General features: G+C 33.6%; 1 protein-coding gene across 1 annotated transcript; it reads right to left on the reverse strand.

The window, feature by feature from the left end:
• Positions 1 to 2,289: 2,289 nt before the first annotated feature.
• On the reverse strand, positions 2,290 to 4,299 carry LOC110098232 (xyloglucan endotransglucosylase/hydrolase protein 22). Its single transcript, XM_020824985.2, has 3 exons — positions 3,891 to 4,299; positions 3,619 to 3,812; positions 2,290 to 2,873 (listed from the first exon to the last, which is right to left on the reverse strand). The coding sequence occupies exons 1-3, from the start codon at positions 4,170 to 4,172 to the stop codon at positions 2,486 to 2,488; spliced, it is 864 nt and encodes a 287-aa protein (XP_020680644.1). The 5' UTR covers positions 4,173 to 4,299; the 3' UTR covers positions 2,290 to 2,485.
• Positions 4,300 to 14,736: the final 10,437 nt, after the last annotated feature.

The following is a 14,736-nucleotide window of genomic DNA, read 5'->3' on the forward strand; positions in this document are numbered from 1 at the left end:
GGCTTGGCTTGAGCTCGGCTTGATTAGTTTACACTCATAGGTGCGCATATGCATGTGTACATGTAATGAATGGAAGAAATGCAAATAGTATAGCTTTTTCTTAAAAATGATAACATGATAAATATAAATATAAATACAAATACAAATGCATAATATATTATATATGATTTATTTTTAAACAAACTAATGAATTCAATGAATAAAAATCAAGAAATTAAGTATAGTATTATTACTTATTTAAATATAGTTAATATTTAATTAACTCAATTAAGCAAATTTAATGAAATGTTTTGAATTGATAAATTTGCTAACGCTGTAAGTGCATAATGATGAACTAACTAAGCACATGATTACAACATAAAATAATATTTAAAATGAAATACCCATATAGAATATGAAATAATTCAAATGTATAAAAATTCAACTCAAATAAAATCCAGCATATTATGAATATATATTTTTTTTATTTTAAATATATATTTTGAATAGATATAGATAAAAATCAATCAATTCTAATTATTTGTCCATTATTTTTGAGATCTTTGGTAACTCTACCTAATTATTTTACATTAAAAATCCTGCAACTTGTACACTAAGGTTTCGTTTGAGATGACTTTTTTATTGCTTCTTAAAGCAGAGTTTTAGTACAAAAATTTGATGTTTTGTATTAAAACTTTGTTTTAAAAAGCAATAAAAAATTTGTCCCAAATGAAGCCTAAGTTGTACCGTGACCTTGAAGTCATTGATTCTTCGCTTGTGTCTTCATTTCTCATACATTTTAGCTTATCCTCCAAGCGAGCAATCCTCTATGCAAGCTTAGTAAAAATAAACTACATTTGACTGTTTTATTTGACGGTTGTTATAAAGTGATAGACATGTATGGAAATATTTTGTATAAATCATTAAATGACACCACATAAGCATCAAATCAATATTTAGCACATAAGCCTCATGAGCTCAACATGCTCATCTTACATGATATTTGAACATTTTTGGTTTTGTAAACTTTAAATTGGTATTAACCATTCTACTCATCACGATATAACCATGATAAATTTTTGTTTAACATATTTAACATGAACTGTTGTACTAATGGTAACACATCAATAACTTCCCATCAGTCTTAGTTACTTATTAATCATATGTATTATCTAATAAATTATAAGGCATTACTACCACTCTCATAGGTTGAGTGTTTTGCAACTAGGGGAATTGATTTGGACATAAATTGAGTTTTAATTTTTTCATAGATATTAGTCTTATTTCTTGTTTTTTAGATTTTTATATTTTATTAAGACTACTGTAATCAATGTCATTGAATTTGTTAGCAATTTTTCAGTAATATGTTATTTTTTCCACCAAAAATATGAGAAATTTGAGTCATTTAAAATGATTTATGGCGTGATTGCAATTATTATTTGGATATGGAAGAGTTCTTTAGTTGGGATAAATGTAAGATGACGTGAATACTCCTCGTCATTTATTTTAACATTTGATCTTTTGTTGGGTGTGAGTTCTGAAAATCTTCATATAGGCAATTTCCTTCTTCAAACTTGAGTCTTGTTTATATTGCAATTATTTAATATTTTTTTCTTTTTCTCCCTTTATCATATTTTCTATCTTTTCAAGGTCTTGCGCATCATGGGTTAGTAATTTGCTTTTTTTGTTTAGGATTTGGTTCAATCTAGAAATACCAATACATATTCTTTTAGAAAAATTTGACTTTATATGTTCTATTATGCCTGGAAATAGACACATGTCCAATGTTTCGTTTTTTAGGGAAATAAGCTCGAAAGTTTATTTCGGACTAAAATACACTCACTTTTAACCGTGGAGTACTTAATTTAAGTCAATTATGGCCAACATTGAGTCAAATAAGCGTTGAATATTATTGCTGGCTAAAATACACTCACTTTTAAAAGGATAATTGCTGGCTAACGAAAAAGGAGACGGAAATGTTTCTTTTGAACTTCATCTCATAATCATTACTTGTGAATGAGACAGTCTAGAGAAGAAAACTATGCTCAGAATAGGAAGAGATCAACTTCTTACTCAAAAAATTGTTAATATAATACTCCAACATCTCTTTAAATTCTGAGGTTATTTTAATCCGAACGGAGCTTTTGTGATATTTTCTCAAGAGCTGAAATAACGAGCATATTTATTCAATTATGAGTATTATGGGGCATATAAAGTTTAATTTTCTATTATTTTATTCTTATCCTTCCACTCTGTTTAAATCAATTTTCTTTCTTGAAGGAAATGTCGTAGCAGTAACAGAGCAGTACATTCATAGAAATTACATTTATAAATTCCTTAAACTTTTACAGAGGATTTCCTTTTTTTTTTGGTACATTGCAATACATTATTTTACTTCAGAAATCATATGGCAATCCTTTTCCAAGAACTAAAGTGTCCCCTCGGGCTCTAGAATACCTCGAACTGAAATAAAAATATGCTCCCACATCTCACAAGCACGCAAAATCTAAGCTACCGAACATTCTGGAGGAACACCTTGAGGGAATCGCTTCATGTCTGTGCAATAGTTATAAATCATGTAATTCTTTTGCACCCATCTCATTCGTTCTTCACTAGTTGCATCAAGGTCTTGATTCCACCATGCCTTATTCATTGTACCTGAGGCACAAGTAGATGTACCAAAGGACCATGTACATGCATCAGCTATGAAGTTCTGATAGGAGGCAATAAATGGAGCCTGACTCCAGTCAGTTTTAATTAGCCCACCCCTTGTCGCCCAATCTTCGGCATCCCACAGACTCGAATAGATCCTCATAGGCTGGTTCTTTGGAAATGCAATACCCCTTGATTCAAGGTTCTTGAAATCTCTTATTGGTATGCCATCAACCATGTATCTAGGATTTTCAAACAATAATACATGCATGGTGATTATTCAAATGTTTATCTAGTAAATATTAGGGGTGTCAATTTGGGTCAATGGGTCGGGTTCGGGTTCAACCCGAGTTGACCCGGGTATAAACAGGTTGACCGAACCGGACCCGTTTAGTTTAACAGATTTGAATTGCCAACTTTGACCCGACCTAGTCAGGTTATCGGGTTGACCCGACCTGCGAAACCTAACCTGTTCGGTATTCAAGGCTTCGCTACAGGCAAGGCTAGCGGCCGAGTGCAGCAGACGAGGCATCGAGGCCAGTGCAGGCCAGCGCAGCAGGCGAGTGCGGCCCGCGGGTGCCGCGGTGCCAGCGTAGCAGGCAAGCCAAGCAAGGGCTGCAACGGTGCGACAGCCGACATGCAGGTTCAGACTTTGAACTGACGCCTAACGGAGTGGCGGTCAAGTTGGACGGACTGAGGAGGTCACGCTCACGGATCACCGGCTCACACACCGGATGCGGCACTGCGGCACCACGGAAGCCATTTTCCGGGTCAAATCGGGTAGACCCGTGGGTTTCCGGGTCAACCTAAACCCGACCCGTTTTTTAAACGGGTTGGAAATCCGAACAAGGACCCGACCCGTTTCACAAATGGGTTGACCCAAACCCCGATTTTTCCTGATCGGGTTTTGGGTCGTATCAATTTTTTGACACCCCTAGTAAATATATTAAGACACATTTATATACTATACATATAAGATTCACTTACATAACATGTCTGGGGTTCCATAGAATAGTATATGTGTGGAAGTTGATGGTTGGATCAAACCATAGTCGAAACTGTTGTTCCCTGTTCCCCTTCCCTTGTGTGAAAATATTTGTGTGGAGTGTGTAGGGATCTCCACTTAGATTTCCAAGGAACTCGAAGTCTATCTCGTCGTGAGTCGGTCCCTGTGATGAAAACTACAAATTCAACAAAATGATCAGTTACTTTTTTTTTATGCCAAAATATTTATATCTTAAGTAATGAGCTTCACATACATAATAAGCAGTGACTGTGCCAGCAGAGTTCCCAGGAACTAGTTTTAGCTGCATATCAATCTTTCCAAATAGATACTCATTCTTGGATTGGAAGCCAGAACCTGAACCTCTGTCTAGAGAAAGCTTAAGAAGCTGGCCATTATTTAGCACCTGTGCGCGGCTACCTCCCCAGGTGATGTCGAACTCCTGATTGAAATTACTAGCACAAGAAATAACTATCAAAGTGCATAAAACTAGAATAAGCGATGTTACACTGTTGTATGAAGAAGCAGGGGGAGCCATCTGGCATAGAATAGTAGCTGTGGAATGATGAAATAATACTATGATATGCAAATTTTTGGTTTGTTTGTCGATCTTGGGTTTGAGACCCTTTTAAAGCTCGAGAAGAAGATAACAATGATTGGAGGTGGTTTCGGATTTTTAAGAGGACTACTAGATATTTTCATCTATGAGTTGGCAACAGGTGGACTGGAGAGAGGTGATTGATGTCTTCCAATGTTGATATTTTTTTTTCTTATGAGGTATATAGGGAGCTAAATCTCGTGTCCCACTTTGACCTGTTCTTCATTGGAGAGATTATTCTGTGCGGACACCAGACACAGCTTACCGTCCAGAGGCGAATCATGTGCAACCACGTCATCGAGTGCCGAGCAGTACCGAGTAGGAGGTGATGTGACACATTTTCATTGGACTCTGGACAACGTTTAATGTCCGCACAGAATAATTTGCATCATTTAGTAAATAGGACTCTCTTATCCATGATGAGTTAGGGGAACAGATGAATACGTGATCATCTCAAGCTCGTGTGGTAGAGGGCGCCAGTGTATCACGTGTTCTGTAGATTAGCATTGACATGGTGGAAATATTTTATTATTCTTGCTGTGTGAGAATTAATGTTTAGAGCGCGGGTCCGATAGTTTTTTTTTTTTTCTTAACAAGCCAGCGCTCGATCCGGAAAAAAAGGAAAAAAGAAAGATATCTTTCAAGTATCAGGATTTGTAAGTTCTAAGTGGGACCTAGTGACATAGGGCATTTATTGATTAGCTGTAGCTAAAATCTGAATTAGATTGTATCCATAAATGAATGATTTAAAAGAGTTCTTCCCAGTTTTTTTGATTGCCATAGATTTTTAAAACTCTTCTCGCTCTCCTCCCATCCAGCTAAAGTTGAACCCCACCATCCTTTTTCATGAACGCACGCTCGCGTGCTTGCGAAAGCGATAGATTTCAGTAAATTTAAAGGCACATTTTTACCTAATATTTTAGAAGTTGCTGGGTTTAGAGTATCTCCAACTGAAAATCTTATTTTTCATTCTAAAATGCAGTGAGACTAAAAAATGTTGCGATTCATCTTCAATCGAACTCCATTTTATTGGCTTCTGCGAAGGTAACATTCTTTCTCCTCTTTGATGCTTTTCTTCATCAAATCCGGTTGAGACAAAAAATTTGCGTTGGTGAACAGTGCAACGCCAATATTAGCGTCGCACTGTTCACCCACAAGCAAATATCGGAAGATTTGATATTCAGTTGGAGATGCTCTTACAGCAAATGCTTACATGAGACGCATGTTTAACATATTTCTCATGCATATAAAACGTTGGAAGGGGTCATGTATTAAGCCTAAGCCCTATCTAATAAAATAGAGAAATTTTCTTCTATGAATTTTTTTGGTTGGTTGGTTTATGATGTGATAATACTGTGATATGGATTTTTTTGGTTGGTTTATTGAGCCTTTTAAAGCTAGAGAAGAACAGTGCAATGATTGGAGGTGGCTTCAAATTTTTAATCGGAGTACTAGTTGGGTTCCTCTATGAGTTGGCAACAGCTGGAATGGAGAGGTGATTGATGTCTTCCTATGTTGATTTTTTTTTTTCTCACGAGGTCTAACGGGAAGTTCAGGACCTACCTTTTGTGGCCCACTTTGTCTTGCCCATTATTGATGAGTGCTTGATTCGTTAATAGGAGTCGCTTACGTCTCGGTTGTTGCTATTAAATAATGATGGTTGGGGTGTCAATATTGGACCTGATCTAAAATCTAAAAATACGACTCGAATCCAATCCGAAAATTTCGAGTTTGAATTGATTCGAACCCGAAATGGGTTGGGTTCAGGTTGACACGTTGATTTGAAATTGACTCGAAAACCCGTTTTGACCTGGCAATCCAAGATTGACCCGTTTTGACCCGAAAAGCAAGATTGATCCGTTTTTGGATCCGAAAACTAGCAGTTTTTCGTTGGCACCATATCATTTGGGTCGGGTTGGGTTTACCCGGACCTGAAGCAGGTCGGGTTCGGGTTCGGAAACTGACCCGTTTGCAAAAATGGGTCAGGTCCGGGTTGACCCGAATAGTGCCGGGTCAGTTTTGGATTCAACCCATGACCTCAAATTAACACTCGTATAAATGGTTGTCTTCTTTAACTCAGTCACAGAATACTGTTCATTTCTAAGCGGGAAATAGAGGGAAGAAATCATCATTTCAAGGGCTTGAAAAGCTCAATTTTTCATTGACTATAGAAGAAAATTACATCCAGAAAGGATAAATGCAATGCTATGGAAGGAAGAATAAAACAGATCTATCAATAATGATCGAAGCAGAGAACTATAAAATTATAATTGCAATCCTGAAAAACCGCCAAAAGCGAAAAGAAACATGTAGAAAAACCGACATCTATGTTGGACTCAGAATGAGCAAAAGGTGCTGAAGAAAGTCCTCCAAAAGTAGCACTTCATAATCTTGTCTCTTAGAGTTATAGATCCGAGGAGTAATGGAATATCAATATGCATAATAAAGGACAAAATACTAAGGATACCAAAGCCCCCACATTTCCTCGGACCATAAGTATTCTTCCAAGAGACAAGATGCATTTTTTTCCTTCTAAAATCACCGTGATAGAGAAATTTTTGCCGACGTCTTGTTAACTGTGACATACACACACACACGCTCTGGAATGGTTAAATGAATAATCTTTCTACACAATGAATCATTGCCATGTACAGTTACTATAATAGTGTTTGAAATGATAATTTCTTTCTCGTGAAGTATCGAGAATATGTAGTTGTAGGAATCGAAGGTGAGCCTTTTGGAATAAGGCTTCTTTTGGGACGGTTTTTTTATTGCTTGTTAAAACATAGTTTTATTAAAAATTTATTTTAAGAAACAATAAAAAAATCGTCCCAAATGAAGCCTAAGTTATATTGATGCCTATTTGTTTTTGGATGAATTCACTTGATAAATTAAATTGTGTTTTACTGGGTTAAAGACAAATGGGTACTCAATAATTGCCCATTTATAAGTATATAATTTATTTATAATTTAACTTCACAAAATATAACATGCAAGTAAAATAATGAAAAAGAACACAAATACATGTAGGGGATATTTGATCACTCTGGCTAGGTGTGTAGTTACATTTTTGAATTTTTACAATCTATAAGTTCTAAGTGGGACCTACTGATATATGGCACTGATGGATTTTATTTTATTTTATTTGGAGTTACATTGAGCAAACTTTAGAAAGAAATATTGATTGATAATTAGTTATAGCTAAAATCTGAAATTTATGGTATCCACAGCTGATTGAAAGAGCTCATCCTTACTGTTTTTTTAGAAAAATTATTCTGTGCGGACATCGGATCATTCGTAGGCGAATTAGAATGTGTCATGTCATCCGATACACAGCATTACACAGCCGCGATACACAGCAAAAAAGTGACGTGCCGCATTCTGATTCGTCTCGGGACGACGTCCTTATCCTCACAGAATTATTTCATCTCTTTTGATGGCTATTGGTTGTTAGAACTCTCCTTTCTCTCTTCCAGTCAAAATCGCAGCCCACCATCCTCTTCGTATACACGCTTGAATTTTCTTTAGAAAGTGAAAGATTCCAACAAAATTAAACGCACATATAAATGGAGCAGTGGCTGAGTTGTTGGGAGGTTCAGATTTTTTTTTCATCATTAATTCAAGTTCTTGCATATTAAGAACTAATAATTAGTAACATTAAGCTTTTACTAAGAATTAATAATCAGTAACATAAAGCTTTTATTTGTTCATCACTTAAAAAAAATGTAAATATATTATTTGTGTAGTTGATGAGGTTAGAATGTTAGAGCAAAAGTGTTTATAACATTTAAAGTTTAAGTGAATTAAGGGCGCTCAATGAATTGCTTGAGATTTGTTGGCATAAGATTTGTTTATGTTTGTTTATTTGCATAATTGAATACAATTGAATTCTGATTTGTTTATTTATTTATGTTTGTAAATGATTATTTTTTGTTGAATAAGGCTTTGTTTGGGATGGTTTTCTTACTGCTTTATAAAGTTATTTTTTAGTTCAAAAATATTTTGAAAGTAGAGAAAAAATAGTTGTCTCAAGATGACTCAAACGAAGCCTAAGTAACTCGATAAAATGTTGTTATGTGGGGAATCTGATTGTGTTGATACCCGAATTTTTTTTCTCCGTACAACGCCACGATGTTGTGTTCCTGAGCGCCCTAGCGCTGAACGATAGGGAGCAGAGTGACACAACAATATAGATATACACAACGCTACAATGGTGCAAGATATAGGCTTGAGTGCCTCAGCGGCCTAAACTAGCATTGCAGCGCTTCGAGACCGACTAAACGATTTTCTTTCTCATTTTCTGAAGGTTTGAGTCCCTTGGTGCTATTTTATTTAACTCTCCCTTATATTTTCAGTTATGGCAAATGTGAGAACGGTGCATGTGAGAAAAGAGAGCTCTGTACTTATTTCTCTCAATTTTCATAATGAATTTTTTGGTATGGTGTGGTTACATTATTTTCTCCCTATGTTGAATTGTTCACATTAAATCATGGTGTATTGTGCTTTTCCGTTGTTTTTACTTTATTACTTATTTCTTCATTATGGTTTTTACTCCTCATCATCCCCAACAAATGCTCTTATATTATTAGTTTATTTGATTATTTAATTCTTTATTTGATAACTTTTATTTCTTATATATATTTTTTCATACAAATTCAAAAGTAAATAATTCATCGCCATGAAATGGCTATGCTTGGTGTGCAAAGTTTGTTACAGATGCATTATTATATATTCATTTTGCATATAATTTGATTTTCTTTCTAATTTATTTATTCAATTAAATGAGCTATTTGTTCAACATTTTTTTATTTTAAATTCAAATATAAATTTTATCATATATACTTGATATGTCCCCAAAAAAATTATCTAATAAAGCACTAATTTTTACGTAAATATATTTTTTATGCAGATAATATTATATATTTAAATCATAAATATTTTTACTAATATTAATTTATTTAAATAAAATAGATTTTTTTATGCAGATAATATTAGATATTTAAACAAAAAAATTGTTGCATTTATATAAATAAATCTCTTAAAAAGATATAAATCAGAAATTATAAATGCATTGTTCAGCTGTCACACACAGTGCTGATTTGATGTGAAATATTACTGGCTACGAGTTGTCTGACGTGTACCGAATTCTGTTTCTATCTAAGCAATGGGCTTCCAAATGAATAATTACGGGGAAAGCGCTTTAATATTAATCATTGAAAATGGCATCGGAACGTGTTTAGCGAATATCACATGTCAATTAAGCAGCTTCTCTGCAGCCAAACACAAACTTGCATGGTCTTGGCCTGAAAGAAGACACGTAGCCCTAAACTATACAACACGATTAGGGCTGCAATCGAACCGTATCAAGACGGGTATGTGAGTGTTCATATTTGAGTTCATTTATTATCGACTTGTTTAAGTTCAGTTCGTATTTGATTCGAGTTTTATTGTTTGTGCTCATATTTGGTTCGTTTAGTACTTATCGATCTTTAACAAGCATTGTTCGTGAACATATTTATTAAATTTTTTTAAACTATCAAACAAGCATGTTCATGAACAAATCTAACGGGGATTCTTGAGCTATCAAAATGAGCAAGATCTAATAATGTAATATAATAAATTATCAATTGTAAGTAAAGTAAAACCATAGTTAATATGCATCAAAATAGAGTTTGTTTTGTACATCATAATATAATCTAATAATGTAATATAATAAATTAAGTACAAATTTTCGTCCGAGCGTTGTACGAATATTCAGCACACAAACAGGAAAGGAAATGAACACCATGATTTTTATGTGGAAAACCCGAAAGAGGGAAAAAAACCACGGGGCAACTCCCAGTTGAAGTAATTCCACTAGTGTTTGTTTGAAGTACAAAGGCTGGTTCATTCCACAAGTTAGGACGATCAGATTACAAAGAGTTTCTCCTAAATTGAAATTCAGTTACAAAGTTATGCAGAATTCCGGCGTCTCTCGAATATCCGGCAGAATTCCGGCGTATTCAGGCGGCGGGAAGAACTTCGATGATGGTTGAAGAGGAGCTGATTCTCCTCCTTCTCTTATTCTTCTCTCTCTTGCTTGAGTTTTCTCTTGTGAAGAATGAGGGCTATATTTATAGTTTTTCTGGAGTGACAAAGCTTGTAAATAGGCGCGAGATCAGGGTCAAATAGAGAGTGGTTGAATGGATGGCTGATATTGAATCCATTGATCGTGCACAGTTCATCAGACATTTTAAGGCCTTAGTGATGTCGGAATTCGATGATCTTGGGCTTTTTGGATTCGTCTCGTCGAGCTGTTAGATTCGACTATAAGCCCGTTAAAATTGGAGACCGTTTGGTAACTCAATTTGTGGTACGAGCTTTCAACAGCACTTCAGGTGCTTGATTTGGGCTCATTTGGGGTCGGATCAAGTTGAATTTGGTGTCGTTGGGTTTGTATTTCCGAGACACTCAGTTTGACATATAAGCTCGCTGAAATCGGAGTTCGGGTGCTTCAGGATTTAATTTTTGAAATTTCCGGATTTATTTTTGCCTCGAGATTCGTGCCCGATCAAGATAATTTCATAATGATGTATCATATATATAGTTATGATAATTAGTTAATAAAACATAATTTTAATTCAGAAATAATTGATTTTTAAATTTTATGAATAAAAAATATCAATGTGACTTTGGAAAATTTCAAATTATATTTTTGAACAAATTTTTCACCAAATCAAATAATCATTCTATTAATTAAAATTTTTCTAATTAAATTTTCTAACAAAAAATTATCTAACTCAAGCCCACCATAAGTGTACTTGAATCATTTTTATGTTATACGTAGGCCTAAGAGTTTAGATAATATTTTAAGAATGTTGAAGACTGAAATATTCACATCATTATAGAGATATAAGGTTTAGCATTCAAGTTTTGTACGAACATCTAGCACACAAACAAATAATAGAGAGGAGTGCACGAGTCATAAGAGACATCAAAAATTTTTATGTGAAAACCCCTAAGAAGGGGAAAAACCGAAAATCCATTGATTCTAAATTCTTCTAGTATTTGTAGTCGATTACAAATTGTGCCCATCCTCAGTGAAAGGCCTTTGCTCAATATACATCATATATAACATATTACATAGTTGAGATTGCAAACTATTCTCCAAAGAATGTTGACTTATTCATTTGGTCAGAAGGACCGTAGTCGAGTGATGGTGGTCAGAGGGATCGTAGTTGATGGGTGACAGAGGTCCGAGGGATCATAGTCGACGGGTAACGAAGGTCGAAGGGACCATAGTCGACGACGAAGGTCAGAGGGATCGTAGTAGATGGGCAACGGTGGTCGGAAGGACCGTAGTTGGTGGGCGATAGCGATTCGAGGGACTGTAGTCAGTGGGAAACAGTTGTCCGGGGGACCGTAGTTAGCGGGCGATGGTGGTCTGGCGACAGTCGAATACTGGGCGATGGTCTGGCCGACGGAAGTTTGCCAGTGATGGCGCTTAGGTAGAACTATAGGATCCTTAAAGCCTTGGAGCTCTCTCTTATCTTTAACCAAAGGTCCAAGCCCCCTCTCATGTGGGAAGTGGGGTCTATTTATAAATTTTTGAGTGATATACCCCGTAAATATGAAGAAAATATAAGGTAAATTTGAAGTGCTCCATCGGATAACCCATATTAATCCTCTGAATTATAGAGTATTTTTCAAGTATTTATGTGCCCAAATTATGTCAGAATTAAGCGATCTTAGGCTCGTTGGATTCTTTTCGACAAGCCGCTCGATTCGACTATAAGCATGTTATAGTTAGATATCATTTGATTATCTAGTTTATGCTTTGAACCTTCCAAATATGCTTTGGTCCCTTAATTTGGGCCTATTTGGGCTCGAATTGGACTGATTTTGGTGTTGTTGAGTTCGTCTCTTCAAAACATTCAATTTGATTGTAAGTTTGTTGTAATAAAAGTTTGGATGGTCCCAAATTTAATTTTGAAAGTTTCGAACTTGGATATATCTTGAGAGTTGTGTTCAATCAAAGTGATTTTTAGTGGCGTATCAAAGTAGCAGCATAATTCTAATAAAAATAAATTTAATTTAAATAGGAGCAAAAATGTAATTAGAATTTACGTTTTTTTATTTATGTTTTTAGGAAAATGTAAATTTAATTTACGTTTTCAGTGTTTTTCTTTTTTTCACCATCCTGCATTCCTTTTTAAATTTTAGCTATTAACATATTTTCTGAATTTAAAAATTTTTACTAAATGTTTAAGAAATCTAATATTATGAGAAATTTTTTTTAGAATGTTAAAAATAAAATTTTATTACAAGATATAATTATTTATATTAATATGTTTTGATAAAATTAATGTTACTTGCTACTTATTTAAATACATTTTTCTCTTTATTTTTTATTAAAAATGGAAATTAAATATTTGTAATTAATAATTAAGAGTAAAAAATAAATTTAATTAAACAATAAGTTTAATCAAAATGAAACTCTTATATATTAAGTATTAGATTTCTTAAATGTTTACTAAAAAAATTTCCAAAAAATTTATTAATAAACTATAATTTAAGAAAAAAACGTAAATTTATTTTCTCCATTTTCGCACGGGTGAATAGCCCTTCCTCTCTTAGTCCTACTGCCGGCTATGCCACCACCTTCAATGATTTTTGCCTTCAATAGGGACTAAAGTGAAGGGTTTTTAAAATTATGGATAAATTTGAAGCACAAAAAAAATTAAGTAGCCTAAATATTTTTTGCACTTTATAAAGCTATAATAAGGTAGATATTGATTTAATTTTTCAAATCATAATTATAATTTTTTACTATTAATTTTTTGCTGCTTTCAATAATTTTTTTTGCTAGAAAACTAATTTTTTATAGAAATGTAAAAAAAAAAAAGTTATTTTTCTCACAACAATTGCATAATTACTTTCAAAAAAAAGTATAGCCATCCCAAACAAATCCAAGTATTTAGTAATAGAAAAGTTATTGATATTTAAGTTGGACATGACAGAAGATAATGTTAAGATGAATGTATGAAAAAAATAAAAGGAATAAAATAAAGAATATTTGCATTCGAGGAACTTTTAAAAGTTCATATATTATTGAAGATAAGAAGATTGAAAATAAATTTATTTAATTTAAACTAGTGGTGTACAGTGGAAGCGACGTGCTGTATGACCTGAATACAGTGACAAGTGTGCAAGGGCCGCTGCACCGGTGCCCGGGTGCAGTGTTAAATAGGTAAGAGTTCCCACATCAAGGACGGATGTGGGCAAAGAAGCTAGTCCATGATACTAAAATTAGGATAGGAAGTTGTAATATAGGTTCCCTTACAGGAAAATTAATGAAATTAATAGATATTATGATTCATAGTAAGTTAAATATTTTGTGCATTCAGGAAACTAAGACTTTCTTTGGGACAGCTTTCTTATTACTTTTTAAAGCGACTTCTTAGTAAAAAAATTTTATGAATTAAATATTTTTTATCTAAGAAGTTGCTTTAAAAAGCCGGAAGAAAGTCGTCCCAAACAAAGCCTAAGTGGGTTGGAGATAAGACTAAGGAAATTGATAGTTTATGGTTTAAACTTTGGTATTCGGGTAGGAGTCGTATTATAAATGGTGTAGGTGTTATTATAAATAAGAGTTTAAAAGATAATGTTATAAAAATTAATAAGATTAGAGATAGAATTATAACTTTAAAGATGGTTGTTGATGATAAGATTGTTAATATTATAAGTGCTTATGCTCCTCAAGTAGGTTTGAATATGAGTTCTAAATTATATTTTTGGAATGATTTAGAAGAATTAATACAAAAGATACATCTTGAAGAAAAAGTTTTTATTGGAGGAGATTTAAATGGACATGTTGGTAGAGAGGTAGATAATTTTAAAAGCATTCATGGTGGCCATGGATTTGGAACGACGAATGAAGGTAGCAAGACCATATTATATTTTTGTTTAGCTTATGATTTTTCAATTGCTAATACCTTATTTAAGAAAATGAATGAACATCTTATCACTTATAAAAATGGATATAATACAACCCATATTGACTATTTTCTTAGTAGAAAATTAAATCGTTTAGATTGCAAAGATTGTAAATTTATTCCGAGTGAAAATTTATGTACCCAACATCGATTATTAGTTTTGGACTTTAAGATAAATGGGCATAAAAAAAAAGTAAAATGTTTTTCTAAGATTAGATTGGAGCATTTAAAGAATATTAACAAAAATATTTTTGAGAGTAAGATTTTAGATCTTAAGATTTTATCTGTGCATGAGGATGCTAATGTTATGTGGGAAAAAGTGGCTGGTGATATTAAGATTATTATAAAAGACGTGTTTGGAGTATCAAAGGGAAAAACTCATAATAGTAAAAATAGTTGGTGGTGGAATCCAATTGTGCAAGAAAAGATTAAAAATAAGAATATTTGTTATAAAAATTGGTTTAATTTTAAAAATTCTGATAATTGGGAAATATATAAAGTGGCTCGTAAGGATACTAAGAAAGCAATAT

Source organism: Dendrobium catenatum, unplaced genomic scaffold, assembly GCF_001605985.2.
Source record: "Dendrobium catenatum unplaced genomic scaffold, ASM160598v2 fragScaff_scaffold_377, whole genome shotgun sequence".
Lineage (NCBI taxonomy): Eukaryota > Viridiplantae > Streptophyta > Magnoliopsida > Asparagales > Orchidaceae > Dendrobium > Dendrobium catenatum.